This window comes from Psittacula echo, assembly GCF_963264785.1.
Source record: "Psittacula echo genome assembly, chromosome: 6".
NCBI lineage: Eukaryota > Metazoa > Chordata > Aves > Psittaciformes > Psittacidae > Psittacula > Psittacula echo.
Genome location: NC_137743.1, coordinates 9,361,892 through 9,378,552, shown reverse-complemented (window position 1 = coordinate 9,378,552; position 16,661 = coordinate 9,361,892). Strand labels below are relative to the sequence as shown.

Sequence of the window (16,661 nt, the reverse complement as noted above, 5' to 3'; positions counted from 1 at the left end):
TTCCTCTTCCACCTGAATGGATTTAACAGTAGTAAATACATAAATATGGGATGCCTGTACCAGATGAAGGGAGTCTATGAAGTGTATGAAAAAGATGAATAGAAAATCAGTCAATATAAATTCATGCATGTCATTAAAGAGCCAAAGAACTAGATCACAAAGCATCTAAAGGATCTGCAAGATTTCTCACTATTTCCCACTTTATTCTAGAGCTCTTATTTTTGTTTTTGTTCTTCATTCCATGCATTTGTCTTGAATGCAGAAGTTCTTTACCAACTTCATTTGCAGACTGGCAGAGGTAACATCTTCATGTTCATCCTATTAGCTTCACTGCGAATTTCAATGCTCAGTTATCGTATCACCCATGCATATGGCCCAGATGTATTAACGTGTTCTTTTAATATTAGATTGCAAAGCTGAAGATGCTCATCCTCCTCTACCTCAGTCTGTCATGTTATCATGCATGGCACATCATCTATACAAATAACTTCTTGCAAGAAGTCACGTGAGAGCCAGTCACATCACTCGGGTGCTGCTACGATGTGATTGCTCTGGCGTTCTCAAGTCCAGATGTTCAGAATCATGCTTTGTAAGAACTTAGAAGTGCAGGCAATCAGATCAATACTGATCCCTAGAACATCTGGCCAAACGGATGCACTATTGTTTAACAAAGGCATCGTCAGCATAATTTACAGTACCTGCCTTAGTTTTTTGATAGAATTCATTATGCAAGGCGGTGGTAATAGCTGCAGAAGAATGAGTAAGTTTTCACTTGATAACATTTAACACCTATAGCTTAAGCAAATTCTCTATATCTCAGAAGCTACTTTAAGTGAAGCATGTTTATAACTGTTTATATAGAAGATTAGGATGTAATTCTACTAGGCAGACACAACTTTCCAATAGCAGGGTATTTGGCTTTCTCAGTACATCACTCGCTACTCTGACCACCTGCTTCATCCACTGCAAGATTTTACAGTTATTCAGGACTTGGAACCACAATTCATTGAACACAAGCTTCCTATGGATTTCAATAATGTTCAGTGGTCATGTATATAACAAATATAGCACCTCAGTGTACAGCATTAATTGGGTTCATCTGTTAATTTAACTGTACCCTTCTCCTTACAGGTGCTTCCTTCAAATGAATGAATTCATTATTTCTCTGCCTAAAAAAATTACACTATATATGCATCAAGGCAAAACTAGTGAACAGGTTTAGTTCAAACCCCCACAGACATACATATTAATAGGTTACAACCAATTTTTCTTTCCTTTCTAGACACAGAGGCCAGAGAGGAGAATGGATTTTCAACACACAACCATTGAAGGCACATTGCTAACAAACTTTTACAAGACTACTCATGCAAAGCCTTCATCAAGAGTAAGTTAAGTGGAAAGCAGAAGTAAATAAAGTGGGAAGTCCAGAACATACTGAAGTCAACAGCAAACTTCTCAGAGATTTCACAGGCTTTCACTCAGTAATTTTCAACCTTCAGTTTTCACATAGATTCAAGCCTTTGGCCCACCTTTGTAGCAATAGCGATAGTACCTTTTTGTCTACTCTGCAGGAGAACACTTGAAGCCAAAAGCTGCCTTGAATTACACTTTATATAATCAGCATGTAAATCTAACCAGAATTTAATACTGGCCAAATTTACACAGGAGGATACTCATCTGACCCTAAGCTATTTGTATCCTACACAGTCTACAAAACAAGAAAGAGAGCATACCTTTACTTTGGCATGCGCTGCTCCTCTTTTGCCTTGCATATTTTTTCTATTACATTGGCTAGAACTTGCATTTTTTTAATCCTAAGGCTCCTGGATTTCACCACTGGAAACTCAGACTCTTACATGCTAAGCTGAATGCAAGAAGCACAGCACTGGCCCAAGAGATGGGTGAAATTGTCCCGCAGTTTGCTCTTACCAGATTCCAACACTTGATTCCATATAGCCTAGGACTGCAGAGACATTGCTGTCCTTAGTAGCCCTCATAACACGTCTTTACAGCTGTATTTTATACATAGTTCTGTAGCTAACAAAGAGACCACTGTTCAAGAAGAGTTAATGCATTTCAACATCCTAGCTTAAGTGAATAAAGTAGAGTGCAGAACAAAGGATATAGGGCTTGCATTAACTCCCACTAAATCACAGCATTGGATTCAACCATACAACATTATCCTGCAGACTGCACCTAACACAAACATCCTGCCCTGGCTGATGATATGACTCTGTCTATTTTGCAGTTAGATACGTGAAGGCAGCATAAGCAGACACAATGGAAATCCAGTGGCATGGACTCTGTCAGCCTGTCTGCTTACTGCTAGCCTCTACTAAGACCATACCAGCACATTCTTACTTTATCAGGTGAAAGCTACCTCAGGTGTGCATGCATGCACTCCCGCCACATATCCCCCACAGCAGACACAATAAATGAGAAGAAATGAAAGTGGGTGTTGTTTGTAGGTGAAAAGCAAACTCAAGGATGTCTGAAAGTGGAACAGTAGTCCAGGGACAAGGAGGACCTCCCAGCTCAGAGGTGGGTGCACCCCACGTGAGAGATAGGCAAATGCTCTTGGGCAGCACACAGAGCATATCCAAGCCTCTAATTTTGTAAGTATTTCCTTAACTATTCATGTGTAGCTGCTCAATACATATAAAAAAGAAACTGATTTAACTCATGCATTTTCTTCTTTTCTAAAAAGCATGAACCATTGTTCATGAAAAACTATTTCTTTTCAACCATCACTTTAAAGTCAAATGCTTTTCACCGTTTTCATTTACTTCATATTTGCACTGTAGTTATTTGTTTTAGAAGAACTTTCTGTAACACTACAAGAACAACACTACAGCCCCCAAGAGCTCATTTGAGTCTAAAAAAAATTAGAAATCAAAGTATTTCATTAAACAAAATAAAAAGTGTGAGAATCAACACACAACACTGCACCACATGATGCAAAACACAGCGTCAGTGCCCATGGTGGCAAGTGATAGCAGAAAGCTGTGTGGCAGAAGTAGGAGCAAGCACAGCGAATGACAGCAATGAAGAATCTTCCCAGTAAAGAAGACTGTTATCAATACTATGAAAACACAACAGCCAACCTCTGCAGAGCGTGGCCTGCGCAGAACCAGACTCTTTGGATAAAAGAACTCAGATGAGGAATGCTGTCATGAAACACAAAAGGGAAAAAAATGAGTGAAAAGGAAAGCAGTTTCCCCAGTTCAGTGGTTAAGCTCTTTTTCTCAATCAAGTTACTAATATCTACTTGCTAGATAATAACCTGTGTGTTGTAATATCTAATGTTACTGATTGCTGCAGAATCATAGCAGCCAGACAGCTATAAAACAACTCCTAAGCAATAGATATGTTTGTAACACACATATGTTTGCCGTATTTTCTGCTTGTTTTGGCTTTGTAATCTTCCCCAAATATCCAGTGGGGGCAAGATCTGAAGCAACCATTGTTTCAGATCTTGACCACGTAGAATGCTGATCAGTTTGTATCACAACTCAGTTACTGAGGGAAAACAGAACTTGCTGAAAACTTCCGAAGTTACTTCAATGATAAAAGAGCTTTTTGTTCTGTTTTGCTCTACAGGGAAAGGAAACGCAGCAGAGCAAACAGGCCACGTCCCTGGCTCTTTGAAGAACCACCAGAAAACCTAGGCCTGACCCTGAAAGTGGCTATATCATGTATTTATAAACTTACAAACCAGATTCCAATTCTCACATCAGGTCTAAATGTATGTCATAAGAAACTGAAAGTCGAAGTACAATTCATAATTTAGAGGTGACATGTTCACATAGCACATAGTTCCCCCAGCTTCATTTGTTTCTGTACCTACCTCTTTGCTACTGCCTTCATTTGAATGGCAGTATGAAATGTATCAGTCATCAAAATGACTTAAATTGATTTTAAAATAAGGTGTCTGGCTTTGCACCAGGGTAGATAGAGACTGGGATGTGCAGTTGAAGCTAAAGAATTCTCCATCTCTTCAGCTAGTTTCATTATAGTGCATTTGTCAATGTCTTTAAAAGGCATAATAAACCTCTGCATAGAAGCTCTCACCCAGGAACAAGGTGACCTTGGGTAGCTGTGCAATAACATGTCTCATATGTTCCCTTAGTACGCATTCTTTGCTTCACTTCATTCTTATGCAAGAACTCACTTAGGCAGAGTCTTGCAGGTGGATGAATTCATTTACATCATTCACTTCAATTCAGATTAGCTGAGGGGGAAGAAGACTGACATGCTTGGATGTGTGATGGAAAAAAGGAAAATGTTTGAACAGGACTTTGGCCATTTCCATGGGGAATGGGAACAAGCCAACTGACTTACAAGATCAGCTGGAGAAAGTTCAGAAGGGCCACAATGTAGTCAGGATTGCTTTGGTAAGACTCTTGGGTCTCAGTGAAAGGGAGGTATTGTACCCCAACCATTCACCACGGAGCACTAGCATTCTGATACTTGAGTAGGGCCAAAACACTGTCTTACATTCAAATTGCTAAAGAAGGAAGAATATTTAGTCCGGCATAATTTTCCATTTACTTATGGAAAGTCAGGACAGAACTGTGTGCAAATGCTGGATGGTACCTACAGCAACATTTGGCCATGTTAGATCACATGCCCATCTAGGTCGAATTATACCTGTGCATTATCAGGACAGCCCCCTCTAACAAGAACTTTGCTCAACAAGAATTTATCTGCATGTTGCCATGATCATAGTGAATTCTCTGTGGGGGATGTTTTACAGCCCAGTGCACCTGAGTAAATGCTGCAGGATGTGGCTTCCTGTCAATGAATCACACATAGAACACAACCGACAGGATATCCTAAGGTACATGACAGTACCTCTTAGTTTCCTTGTCTGAAAGACATTTTATTCATATACAATCTCTACTCTACAGAAAAATTAGCAAAGTTCAAAGTACCAATCGAGGCATCAGACAGAGTAAACTGATTTAGTGAGTATGGGCTTAGAATTGCCTGGTGCATGTAAAAAGCCAGGCTCCAGCATTTATCAGTGCAGCATCATTGCTATCAAGGATTCGATAAAGTTCGTCTGGATATGCTAAGGTGACTCCATGGGTAACTGCAGATCTTCTTGGCATTCAAATTAGGATCACTTTAGGGTGAGGTTTACTTGCATGAAAAAGCAAGAGTCCATACTGTCTAAATGCTGTAAATAACCATGCAGAACAGGGGATGAACTATAGAGCAATTATACGCATGTGCAAAAACACTAAACATATCGTACTACTTGCCCTGTTCACATTTACTCCTTGTGTTTCTCAGAGTGAGATAGAAAATGGAATGTCTTAGACATTTTGCCCTCTCTGTGTGTCACTAAACGTCACTATCTTTAAGGCAGTGTGCTGAGACATGGATGTGGAGTTTCTGAGGCTAAAAATCAGAGCAACACCTCTGAAGTGCCTCCAGCAGTAACAGCTATGTGAAACAAATAAAACCCACAGAAAAAGTCCCTCTTTTAAAAGCAACATTCAGCTATTGAGTGTGCAGTGTGTCTTTGCTATGAATTCAGCTTACCCGCAGCTTCTCTTCGGTCTTGGTGGATTGCTTACAGTCGGGATGCCAGACAGTGGAACCTGAGGGAGGCAAAACACCCATCTTTATTCAGGACAGAGCAGACAACATACAGCCATGACGAGTCAGTTATGGAAGAGAATCCCTTCACTGCATCAGCTGGTAAATCTGTGTGAACTATGCAGTCATTCAAATTCAATTCTAGCTCATGAGAAATACAACTCAAACAAAATATCTTCAAATCCTCAGCCCATCTACAGCAGCCTCTTCCTGAGGCTGTCAAAGCACTGTGCACACATTCTTAATGAAAACTCAAACAGCCTCAAGCAGCAAGCACCAGCGAGAGGAACTGAAAGACACAGGGCTCTTCTGTGCAGGATGGAGGGTACGAGCAAAAGAACTGGGCCATGGCTACCTGATTTGTTCTCCCCTTACATACTGCACCATACGTAGAGAGGAAGTTCTGATTATAGGTCCATTAATAGTGGGAAAGTCCTATGACTTCCTTGAGCAACAGGCGTCATATTCAGTTACTGTAAATTATTACTCAGATCACCTCTTCCTTGCAATTATGCAAAATGAAACAGGAAAGGCAAAATCAGAAGATTCACAGTGCAGGAGAGTCAGGGCTGTATCTCACACACTGCACTACGCTAGAGAGGCCAGTGGTGAAGCACCACTGTGTGAAAGAGCATCTCCATACATCACAGTGTACCATACTCGCCATGGGCACACACATCATTGTACCCCAATGTCAGTGGCATGTGTTGCTCTGGCATTTCCACATGGCATATTCCAGCAACACATCCTACTATAAAAGGCAAGGTCTCCGCTGTTTGTGTCCCAAAACATGGGATTCTCCTTTATGCTATAAAATTGGAAATATCTGCCTGTCCTCAAGGTCTGAACAGTGTCAGGGGCAAGGAGCACTTCCATCCCATTTTATGCTGTGGAGCAGTGTATGAACTGTGGTCACTGCTGGGAAGCTGCTGGCAGGTATTAGCCAGGCTGAAACAGAGCAGCTCACTTTCTGCAGTGAAATTCAAACCTCATTCCAGACACCACAAAGCCAAGACATAGCCTTGTCTGTCTGCAGAGGAGAAAATCACCTCTTCACTCTGTCCGTGAAGAAACCAAACAAGAGCGAAGTCCAGGTCTCCTGCTGGTGACTATTAGCTCAAGTGCAGCCAGAGGAAACCCCACCCTCCAAGCCCAGGAGAGGAATGGGTCAAAGCCCCTGGAAATTCTGTTCTAAGGAGCCCTTACATGGCTCGGTACAGGAGTAAAGACCAGCAGGAATGATTTCACTTCCCAGCAGCACACAGTATAATCATCACCAGGAGACTGAGGAGAGCGCTGTGACTCTGGATCAAGGGTCTGAGATGTTTGGCTTTGAGTCCAAGCAGAGGAAGGAGAAGCTGTGCGTTTGGCAGGGGCAGACGCTCAGACAACAGGGAGAAGTGTACCAACAGCCTTCTCTGTAAACAAACACCAGCCCCAGAGCCAGGACCCCACAGAGCCTGCGAGAACAGGCAAGAAGCATGCCCTGTGCATTTGCTTAGGAGGTCAGACAGATCCAGGCGCTCAGGAGGAAGGGAGTTCATGTTACAAGGGCTGATGAACTGAGAAGGTTTAGGTTCAACTCTCAAATTCAGCTGTGAGCTTCCAGTGTGACCCTGAGAAAAATGATCTCTGCTCTGGACCTCAGGTTGTTTTTTGTATTAAACTATCCCCACCATCAAAGAAGAAGTTGTCACTGCATTTTTGGGGCAGTATTTAGCACAAACTGGCACAATTTTAGGGACACCCCAGGAGAATGATGCAGCTATTGGAAGTGGACAAGAAATGAAAGACAGCCTGGATGCCATTTTCATGGTGAGACTTGGCTAATGGTTGTGAGTTTTCTTTCACAAAAGGCTAAGAAATGTGAAATATGTGAAATTTAAAAACCCAAATCAGATAAAGCAGGCTTAAGAAGTTAAATTTGTCGTGATCTTGAACTCTGAGCCATCTACAACATGTAGATTTTATTCATCCAAACATGACACTGTATTTCTAAATGCTTGGAACAGTGCACATTCTCAAGCTGCATCGCCCCTCCTTTTCCTACCAGATATAGTTCAGCAAATTGTGGCTATTCCCATTCTCAGCATATGTATTGTTTGCTCCCTTGGCAGACACCAATCAACACATTCATTTATTCAGCTTTTTACTTTGCATGTACCATTGTTTCCACATGCAGCTCCCTCAAAATCAGTAACTTTAACACATTAAATAAGGCTGAAAGCCTGCATGAGAATCAAGTGAAGTATCCTTCTAAATGCTGAGCAACATCCTAGCTCAGCAACAGCCTTCTGGGGCAGTCCATATAGTAATAGATTACTGAGAAGTCAATGGGAAAGAGAAGGTTTCCGATGGTGCTTCTTTATCATTGTCCTGGGCTGGAGCAAGGCAAAGCCGGAGTGCTCCTACAAGCATTATTCAAACTATCCTTAACATAAAAAGCCCCCAAATAGTTTGTTTTTCCATGTTCTCCTTTTGCTGGTTTCCCATACATTTCTAATAAAAGTAGCTACCACAAACCTGCCAGGCTCCTTGATTACACAAAGCAATGCAAACACAGTGCTTTCATGTGCCGTGGAGAGGACAATTAGTAGTGAGATGGAAGCTGCTTATTTTCCTGTATTTTATCAATAATGTGATTTTGGTTCTAGCTTTAGTGTTGTATTTTGATTTCACAGCAATGCTTGGAATGCTGTTATTCTGCACCCTAGGGTAAACTATTTGGAGGGAGTCAGGATATTTGTATCAGCTGAGAGCTTTGCACAGGAAAAGCTTTTAGGTCCCTTACACTCACAAGCATGCTGAATTCAGCAAGGAAAGCTTTGGCAGGACAGTCTGGAGCACACTCAGCAATAACATGACTTAGTCAGAAAACAGCTTGTGAACAATAAAGCAATGCAACTTGGGCTGCTCCTCCTCAGAGACAGAGTGAGTGTGAAGAACATTAATTCACATCCACAGGAAGGAAGATACAGCCAAGAGAACTGTGGCAGGTCAAAGAGCCAGGCATCTCTCCTCTTTGACCTTGGCCAAGACAAAGTAAAAGAGGAAGATACAAGCTGGATGTGAGGAAAAAGCTTTTTACCATGAGGGTGGTAAGCTACTGGCACAGGTTGCCCAGAGAGGTGGTGGATGCACCAACCCTGGGGACACTCAAGGCCAGGCTGCATGTGGTTCTGGGCAACCTGATCTAGTTCATAGCTCATTGCATAGCTCATGGCTGACCTTTGAAGGTCCCTCCCAACCCGGACTATTCTATGATTCCATAAAATCCAGCCTAGTTTAAGCAGAAGCAATGCCTTCTGTCATCTTTGGATCTGCAGAAATGTACACCTCAGCCTGCCCAGCCAACATGAACTCCCACTCTCTGATAGACTGTGCAAACAGCACACTGAGGAGTGAGGTCCAAAAGAGCTCAGAAAGTGAGCAGCAGAATTTGGGGGAAACCCTCTCACTTTGGTATCTCTCATACCAGTCTGTGTGCTAAGCTACCATGAAATGCCAAACTCAGAGGCAGCCTAATATATCTCTTTTTTGTTACACAGCTTTTGAAAACACAGCCTGCCTCAGCTAGGGTGTAGCGTCACTGCAAAACCATGTTATGGCCACCTACTAGCGCAATGGGGTTTCAAGTGAAAGCATATGAGAACACTATTAAAGCTATAGACCTCCTTGCCCATATTACACGGGGATGGTTCATGAATTCCTAAGGTCTGTGACAGAAAAGTTATCAAGTCTGCTTTTACTGTTTTGGAATGGAGACATCCTTACCTTGCAGATACATTTCTTCTCCTTCTGTGAACATCTGGTTGCACCTGCTGCATCGTGCACAGCTTGGATGATAATGCTTGTCACCTGCCTAAATAAAAGTAAAAGAGGGAAATGAGGGACAAATGCATTACACTCATTATTTGAGACAGACCACTGTCATTTTTCTTCTAGTTCACCTGTTCTGATACAACATGGCCCTCATGATGTGACAATAGCGATGATAAGATATGCCGTACTGATACATATATCCTGAAACTAAGCATGAAGTTCTTCAGCAGAGTGGAGCCCACCAAGCTGCTTGTCACAAGTGACATCGGACAGATTTGATTTAAAGATGGTGGCAAACCTGATGTGCTGCGAACCGCTCCCAGTTAATGAGATACGAACTATTCCAAAGAAGGCTGAGTCACTGCCAGAAAGGACCTGCTCCAAACAGGAAGACAGTAATTGAAAAATAGATTGGAAATAATAAAACAGGAATATTTTCTGGGCTCTGCCTGCCTCACCCAACTAAAGAACATCTCTGCAGCAGAACTGTGCCACTGCTTAACAGAGCTCAGATTTTCAGTAAGCACATTGATGTTCCTGAAACAAAATTCATAGCTTCCAAAAGGTATTCAGTCGGGTAGTTAAGTAGCTACACAGTCAGAACTGGAGAGTATGAGGCCTATTGTACTACAATTAACTAACCTGAGATATCCCATCTGAGATGGGTTTGTGTCCTGTGAGATGCTCACCAAGTTCCCAGACACTAAGGACTGAAACCTTTGTCCATAAGTATGCAGTTTTAGGAAGGATAGTTAGGTTCCAGCAGAGATTTCTATATTGTGAGAGGCTCATGGTATGTGGACAGAGAAAATCACCCATTCACACCTGTACAGTTTCAGCTTCTGTTCTTCCAGCCTGGCCTTTGAGGTGTGGTGGATTCGGTTTGGTTTTTTTGGAGGTTTTTGTGTTTGTTTTTTGTTTAGGAACAAGAAAGCCATATCACAGCTATGTTTTCATTAAAAGCTGTATTTCATTGCCACAGGCAAAAGGGACCAATCCTTTGGGTTTTCTGTAGCTACCCTGGCAGTCCTTCCCCACACTTCTGAGTTTTCTGTTCCTTGTTTTGCAGTTAATTCACAATAACTTTAGTCAGTCACTTCTACTAGCTTGATCCATACTTTGTCCTAAAAGGGCCTGTATCCCATCCAATGCTAACATTAATGAGTCTTTCAGTTGTCAGATGAACATTCCACCTATTTTTCTCCTCATCTCAAAGCTTTTCTTGAGGATCCTTTAGAAAAGGGCACCTGGATTCAAGCACTCATCTGTTACTCGCTATAAGCAAGTATACGTTTCTATACGAGAAACAAATAGAGAATTCATCACAATACCCTGGGTTGGTTCAGCTAAAAGTGCTAAACCCAAACCAATATTGAACATTATTCCTCTTACTTTGCATACAAATTATTAAATGGACTTGAATGAATTGACAGCAATTTCTTGTCAAATGAAATAGTAAACCTATGTGTTACTGTCACTGCCTATAAATTCTCTGTTAAATCAACTGGCATGTGTGTCGGCAGGAGAAGCAAAGAAGATCAGTTATCAATTTATAACCATAAACAATCTCTTCTGACTTTCCTATTTACCTTCTACCCACGCTGACAAATCTAAAATAGGTTCTCAGATTAAATCCCATTTGACCATAGTAGACAGAAAAAATTAGATAAAAGAAGCAGTAGTATACAATCATTTAGGAAACACTTCCAGAGCCTTAGAGTTGCAGAATGATGGAACAGTGGCCAAAGGTGTATTATAAGTGTCATTATAAATGTAAATACATGGGTGTTAAAATTGAGAGCTTTTCATGGTTCTGCAATCTCACTGATTCATGGTTGACCACTAAACCATGTCACTAAGGGCAAACTGATCGCCCCTCATGGCTGACACTCATGGTCTCTAGTCACAGCCACCGCTCATCTGCCCCCTCATAGTGGCCCATACTATATAGCTGCTGCCCCTACCCCTCATGGCCACCCCTGACCTCACCTCACCTCTCATGGCTGTCCCTCCTGTCCCCTCACAATCTACCCTCATCCCTCACTGCATCCCTTGCTGCATTAGACCAGATTGCTTTGGTGAGCCACCGTGGGAAACCCGAGTGAGCTGTATGCCCCTGTGGCACAGAAGAATGACCGCAGTCAGGGCAGAAATGTATTCTCATGACCAATCCTGAGAATAAAACCGTATCATCACCTCTCCTCTAAGGCTTGGGAATGACAGTTGGAGGCTCAATAGCCAACATTTATGGATGGTGGGATGCACTGGGGAGCTGGAGGACATTGCAGAGGACGTTGCCCAAGTAACATAATTAAAAGTATGTATTATGCATTATCACAATACCAAGACCTATAATAATAGTTTATAATGAGACATACAATTTTTCTTAGGTCATCTTTCCAGGCTCAGCAGCTATCAATATTCAGCCTTCCTACAGCATACTATTCAATTAAATGGCTTCAGTTTGGCTATGCAAATCCTCCTTAGCTGATCAAACCAGTTTGCAATGCTACTTTAAAAGCCCCTTGTGCACTATTCGCAGAGGGCTTTGAAGGCTCCCTCTGATGTGGGGTGATAACCCCATGCAGTTGTCCAGAATGAGAAAGGCTGTAGAACACAAGTCACTGCATTACTGCATGCCTCAGGCTTAGAGACCTCTTGCAGTTTAAAAGATAAACTCAAAGGCCAGGAGGTATTTGAAGCACCAGTTAAACTCAATGTACTGAGCTCCTGTACAAGCCCCTCTCACAGCACTGATGCTGCAGCCTTTTCACAATGTGCACAATGCTCATTTGCCTTCACTTCACTAAGGTGCCCCCAGGGACCTCCTGAAGCCAAAACTGAACTGTCACCCCTAGGTGTCAAGGAAGGCTATGGTGGGTATTGTAAGAATGATTTCAACCCCAGGGCTACAAATACAGCTGCATGCAAGCTGATACAACATGCCCCAGAAACCCAGCATAAAAAGTACCTGCACTGAGCACAGACACAGCTTTAACCCCATGGTAATAGTACTTCAAAAGGCAAGGACTGTGTTGTCTGAGTCCATCCCCTCTGTCCTCACTTCCCACACGACTAACTTTAATTCTCTGAGTGCTTGTAGAGCTTTAGGCTGATTAAATAAATGTTTTCCTCTTTAGTGAACATGAAGAGCCCAAGATTTCCTATTACTCATGCCTTCAGTTCTGTCCTTCCTTCCAGAACAACAGTGAACAAGAGCCAGAGAGAACAATAACAAGAATCCCGCTAGGAGACCTCACATGCCAGTGGGTCTGCTAGAGGAAGAACTAATTACCAACAGACATTTTCTGCTGGCCAAAGGACACAATTAAGTGCATAGTTGTTGCATTACGTTTGCACAGCTGCACTTATTCTCCATTCAAAGATATCTCAGCCGTCACCTGACAACCAGCTATTAAATGGGTAAAAAGCTTTATTTTTCTAACACTAAATACCACAAAACCTGCTATATAGTTGAAAGAGTACATTGAAGACTAAAAGCTCCCCCTTCCTTATGTATGTATTTAATTTTTATGAACAGGTATAATAGGCCCATTTGATGGACAAACCTAATCAAATATTTAGTTCTACCATGACTGAGGAGAATGACCTGATTTCCTAACTCCCTTCAGGACTAAGGAGCAGCACAAAGAATAACTTGGACTCATCTTGTAACCCCCCTAAGGAATGTTGTGCATTGTAAAAGAGGAACTGTGGCAGTAGCCTACCATTTTCCAGTGAAGCTTTATTTTAATTACTTGCAGAGGTCACAGAACCTTCAACCCTGTTTGATGTTTGGTACAATATCAAATTCCATTGTTTCCTTCTCTGCAAGCTTCTGTGATCTCACGAGGAGCTGGAACAGCATAAACAGTATGAAGACCAAAATCTGACTCTCATAACATCCTGACCCAAACTGTCCACTCATTTTTCCCAGGCTCTTGTCTGTTTAGCAAGTCACTACAAATATCTGTGCTCAGATGCTAAAATAAAAGTGCAGCTCCTTTGCTTCCAAAGGACTTCAGAATATACCACGATTTTCTCTGTTACTACCAAAGGAAGGAAGGTCTCATACAATTTAAACGTTGAACAAATTCCAGACTGATAAATCCTTGTTTGACATGTATCTTTAAAGCCAGGACCTTCTAAATGTGTTTTTAACACTACTGTCACACCATCTCAACAGAAACAGCTCTCAGGCTCTCTGTTCAACTGAAGATAGGACAGAGCAGCGGGAAGCAGAGCTCACACTGGCAGTTCCCAAGCTGATGGGGCTGCAAGACACAAGACAGGAGGAAAGAGGGAAATGGAGCGTGAGGCCGTGACTGTAAATCTGGATGACAACATGCATGCAAAAGATGTGGAAGACCCTCTGAGCCTTCCATTGATTGCTGTGTTGGGCAAGCCAAAACTGCAGCTGTCCTCCTGCTATGAACACTTGCACTGTTAATTCATGCCGCTTTCTGATTTTTATCCAAGAATACTTTCCAGCATTCCAACAGTGACTGCCAGTGTCATGGTAGTGTACCCCTTAACAGACATACTGCAATGAACTTTGTAACTTATTAGTGTTAATCCTACCACCATTCAATATAGTCATACTCATTAGTTGCTGCTATAGCACTGCAACTGTTAGCTGCTTGGAGTATAACTTTTCCTCCTAGCAAAGATGTGAGTAATGATTCACACTAAATCCCCAGTTGTGCAACTGCTCTGCTGGCATGAAGAAAGAAAGAGTCCTCATGCCAGCTGAACATCAACTGGACTTCCTTTAGTAGTTACTTGTGACCACACTGTCAGCTTGGCTTTGAGTTCTTATTTTCCTGCAACAACAGTGTTGAGCAAGTTGCACAAACAGATGAAATTATAGCTACCAACTATGGTCTTTATGGGGGCTATTAATTGTGTCTTCATGGGGCAAATCCACCTATTGCTACATCAGGACCAAAGTTAAGAACTTAAAAGCAGGCAGTCAGTATAAGGAAAGTAATTGCACTCCACTAAGAAATGCGTTCACAGTAGCCTGAGTGGCTGGTTAGAATACTGCGGGCAGTAGAGAGGAGCAGAGAAATAGCAAACACAGCTTTATTGCCTATTGCCAGGATTCCAACATCTCTTAGGATCCTGGGTTACACTTATGCATACAGAAACCGAATTCCAGTGACTGACCATATACTTAATCAGAAACACTCCAGAGGAAATATATGCACTAGATTTTATTAAATTTCATTTTAATTACAATACAGATCTATGAATTCATTGCCTCCATTACCCTTAGGCTTCACAAAGCACTTAATATACATAATAATACATTAACTAAATATTCCTTTATCTTGTATGCATTTTGCCCAGCATGTATTTTTGACGTGGAACTATACTTCACCTGAAGGAGCTGTTTACAGCCACATTCATATTGCTGGAATCAGAATCAACCAAGCAAAGCTACTTTACAGTAACTTCACCATAGTGCCAAGGGCACTTTCAAACAGCCTAATACTGGCATAACCATAACTGTGTCTCAATCAGCCAGCAAAACTCCTCTACTGACTACTGAGTGTGTTGCATAGGGCTGCTGAGCTATAGTTGAGTGATCAGTTCCTCTGCAGTAAGGCAAGAAAGCCCTTCCAGCCCCAGCTTCTAGCCTGCTGAAAGCAAAGCAAAGCCCTTGCTTGGTTTGCTGATGAGCATTAATTATATGGCCCAGGTCAAAGGACAGCATGGAGTCTTGTGAATGGATTCTGTACCAGATGCATACAATATGCAATCTTCCCTAACACCAGGAATCTCCCACTTCCTGAGTCATCTTAATGTTTTCTTTTGTTAGGTGATAACAGGACCACCGAGTTATCAGGAATATGTGAGTTTGAGTGTGAAACACAACCACGTTTCCCCCTTTAACTCTCTGCAGGAAGTGACTGTTAGTCGCTTGACCTGTCCCTCTGGCTTCTAATAACAGAGCTTGATGTATATATATTAGCATATCACATTAACTGAAATTGTATTTGCACTATTGCAATAGTATCTCCAAAACAATGGAAAGTATCCTGGGAGACTGAGATACTACTAGTTTATTTAATTAGAAACACCTTTATCCCATCAGTAGAGCTATAGCTGACTTCAACCTGCCAAAATTTAGCTAGGAAGGTGAATAACAAGCCTCCTTTGTGTATTAAAAAACCCCAATAGAATTATTTAATAAATCAGAAAGTCTTGCACCTGACAGCAGGTAATAAATATGAGACCTCATTCTAATATAAAAATGTTCTTTACAATTCCCCCAGACTAGCAATTGTCTTCATTCTAATCATGATTTGATTGCATGTATAGACAGACAGAAATCAAGAGCAGCATTATACATGCTATAAAATCACAGAATGGTTTGGACTGGAAGGGACTGTAAAGCTCATCCAGTTCCAACCCGCTGCCACAGGCAGGTTCACCTTCCACTAGACCAGGTTGCTCAAAGCTCTGTCCAATCTGGCCTTGAACGAACACACAGACACACACACACACACACATAAAAATGTGCATATGGAAATTTAAAGGAACATACATATTCCTAGATTTTAAAGTAACCATAAAAACATGAACTTTTAAGACATCCTACTAATGTCCGAAATTCTGTATTCTAAAATAGAACAACAAAGTTATCACAGTCCATAGGCTCAATGCACAGGAAAATTGTCAGAACCAAGATGCTATTAGATAAAAAAACAAACCAAAGAAAAAAAATCAAGGCAATGACTACGTTTAAAATAAAGACAACCAGTAAGAAAGCTGAAGCTACCAAAGAAATAACTGTGGACAGTAATTTGAAGGCAGTAAGAGTCTTTATTAAAGCATGATGGGGAAAAAATAAGAAAGAAAACTAATCACAGCCGAGGCAAAGATCCCTTGTTAGCTGCAGATGAAAAATGCTGAAAGATGGCACAGACAAGGCAGGAGTATTCAGGAGGTGTATCTTTCCGGTCTGTATTTAACAATGCTGAAAGACAGATTCTTCCTGTTTGATCCTGTTTATTGAGCAAGGTTTTTTGAACTGTTTGCCATGAGTCAATATTTACAAATGAGGAGATCTGAATAATTTGTACTCAAGAGTCTTAAGAAAACCGTGGCTAGGCAGCTCTCTGCCAGATGGATGTGTTAGCAGGGGAGGCTCTGCTGAGCCAGGTACCTCCGAGATGACTTCCTTCTACCCACAGCATGAGGTACCTCTACTACTGGCCAAGACA

At 41.7% G+C, this 16,661-nt stretch overlaps 1 protein-coding gene across 1 annotated transcript in view; it reads right to left on the bottom strand.

Moving 5' to 3' along the window:
* Positions 1–16,661, bottom strand: part of ABLIM1 (actin binding LIM protein 1) — a gene marked incomplete at its 3' end in the record, with an annotated part of 83,836 nt that overhangs the window by 38,070 nt on the left and 29,105 nt on the right. Inside the window, exons 5-7 of the mRNA XM_080621717.1 lie at positions 9,382–9,469; positions 5,551–5,609; positions 3,105–3,167 (exon numbers count right to left, since the gene is read on the bottom strand). Of these exons, the coding sequence (XP_080477843.1) occupies positions 3,105–3,167; positions 5,551–5,609; positions 9,382–9,469 (210 nt within the window). The remainder of the gene's footprint in view (positions 1–3,104; positions 3,168–5,550; positions 5,610–9,381; positions 9,470–16,661) is intronic.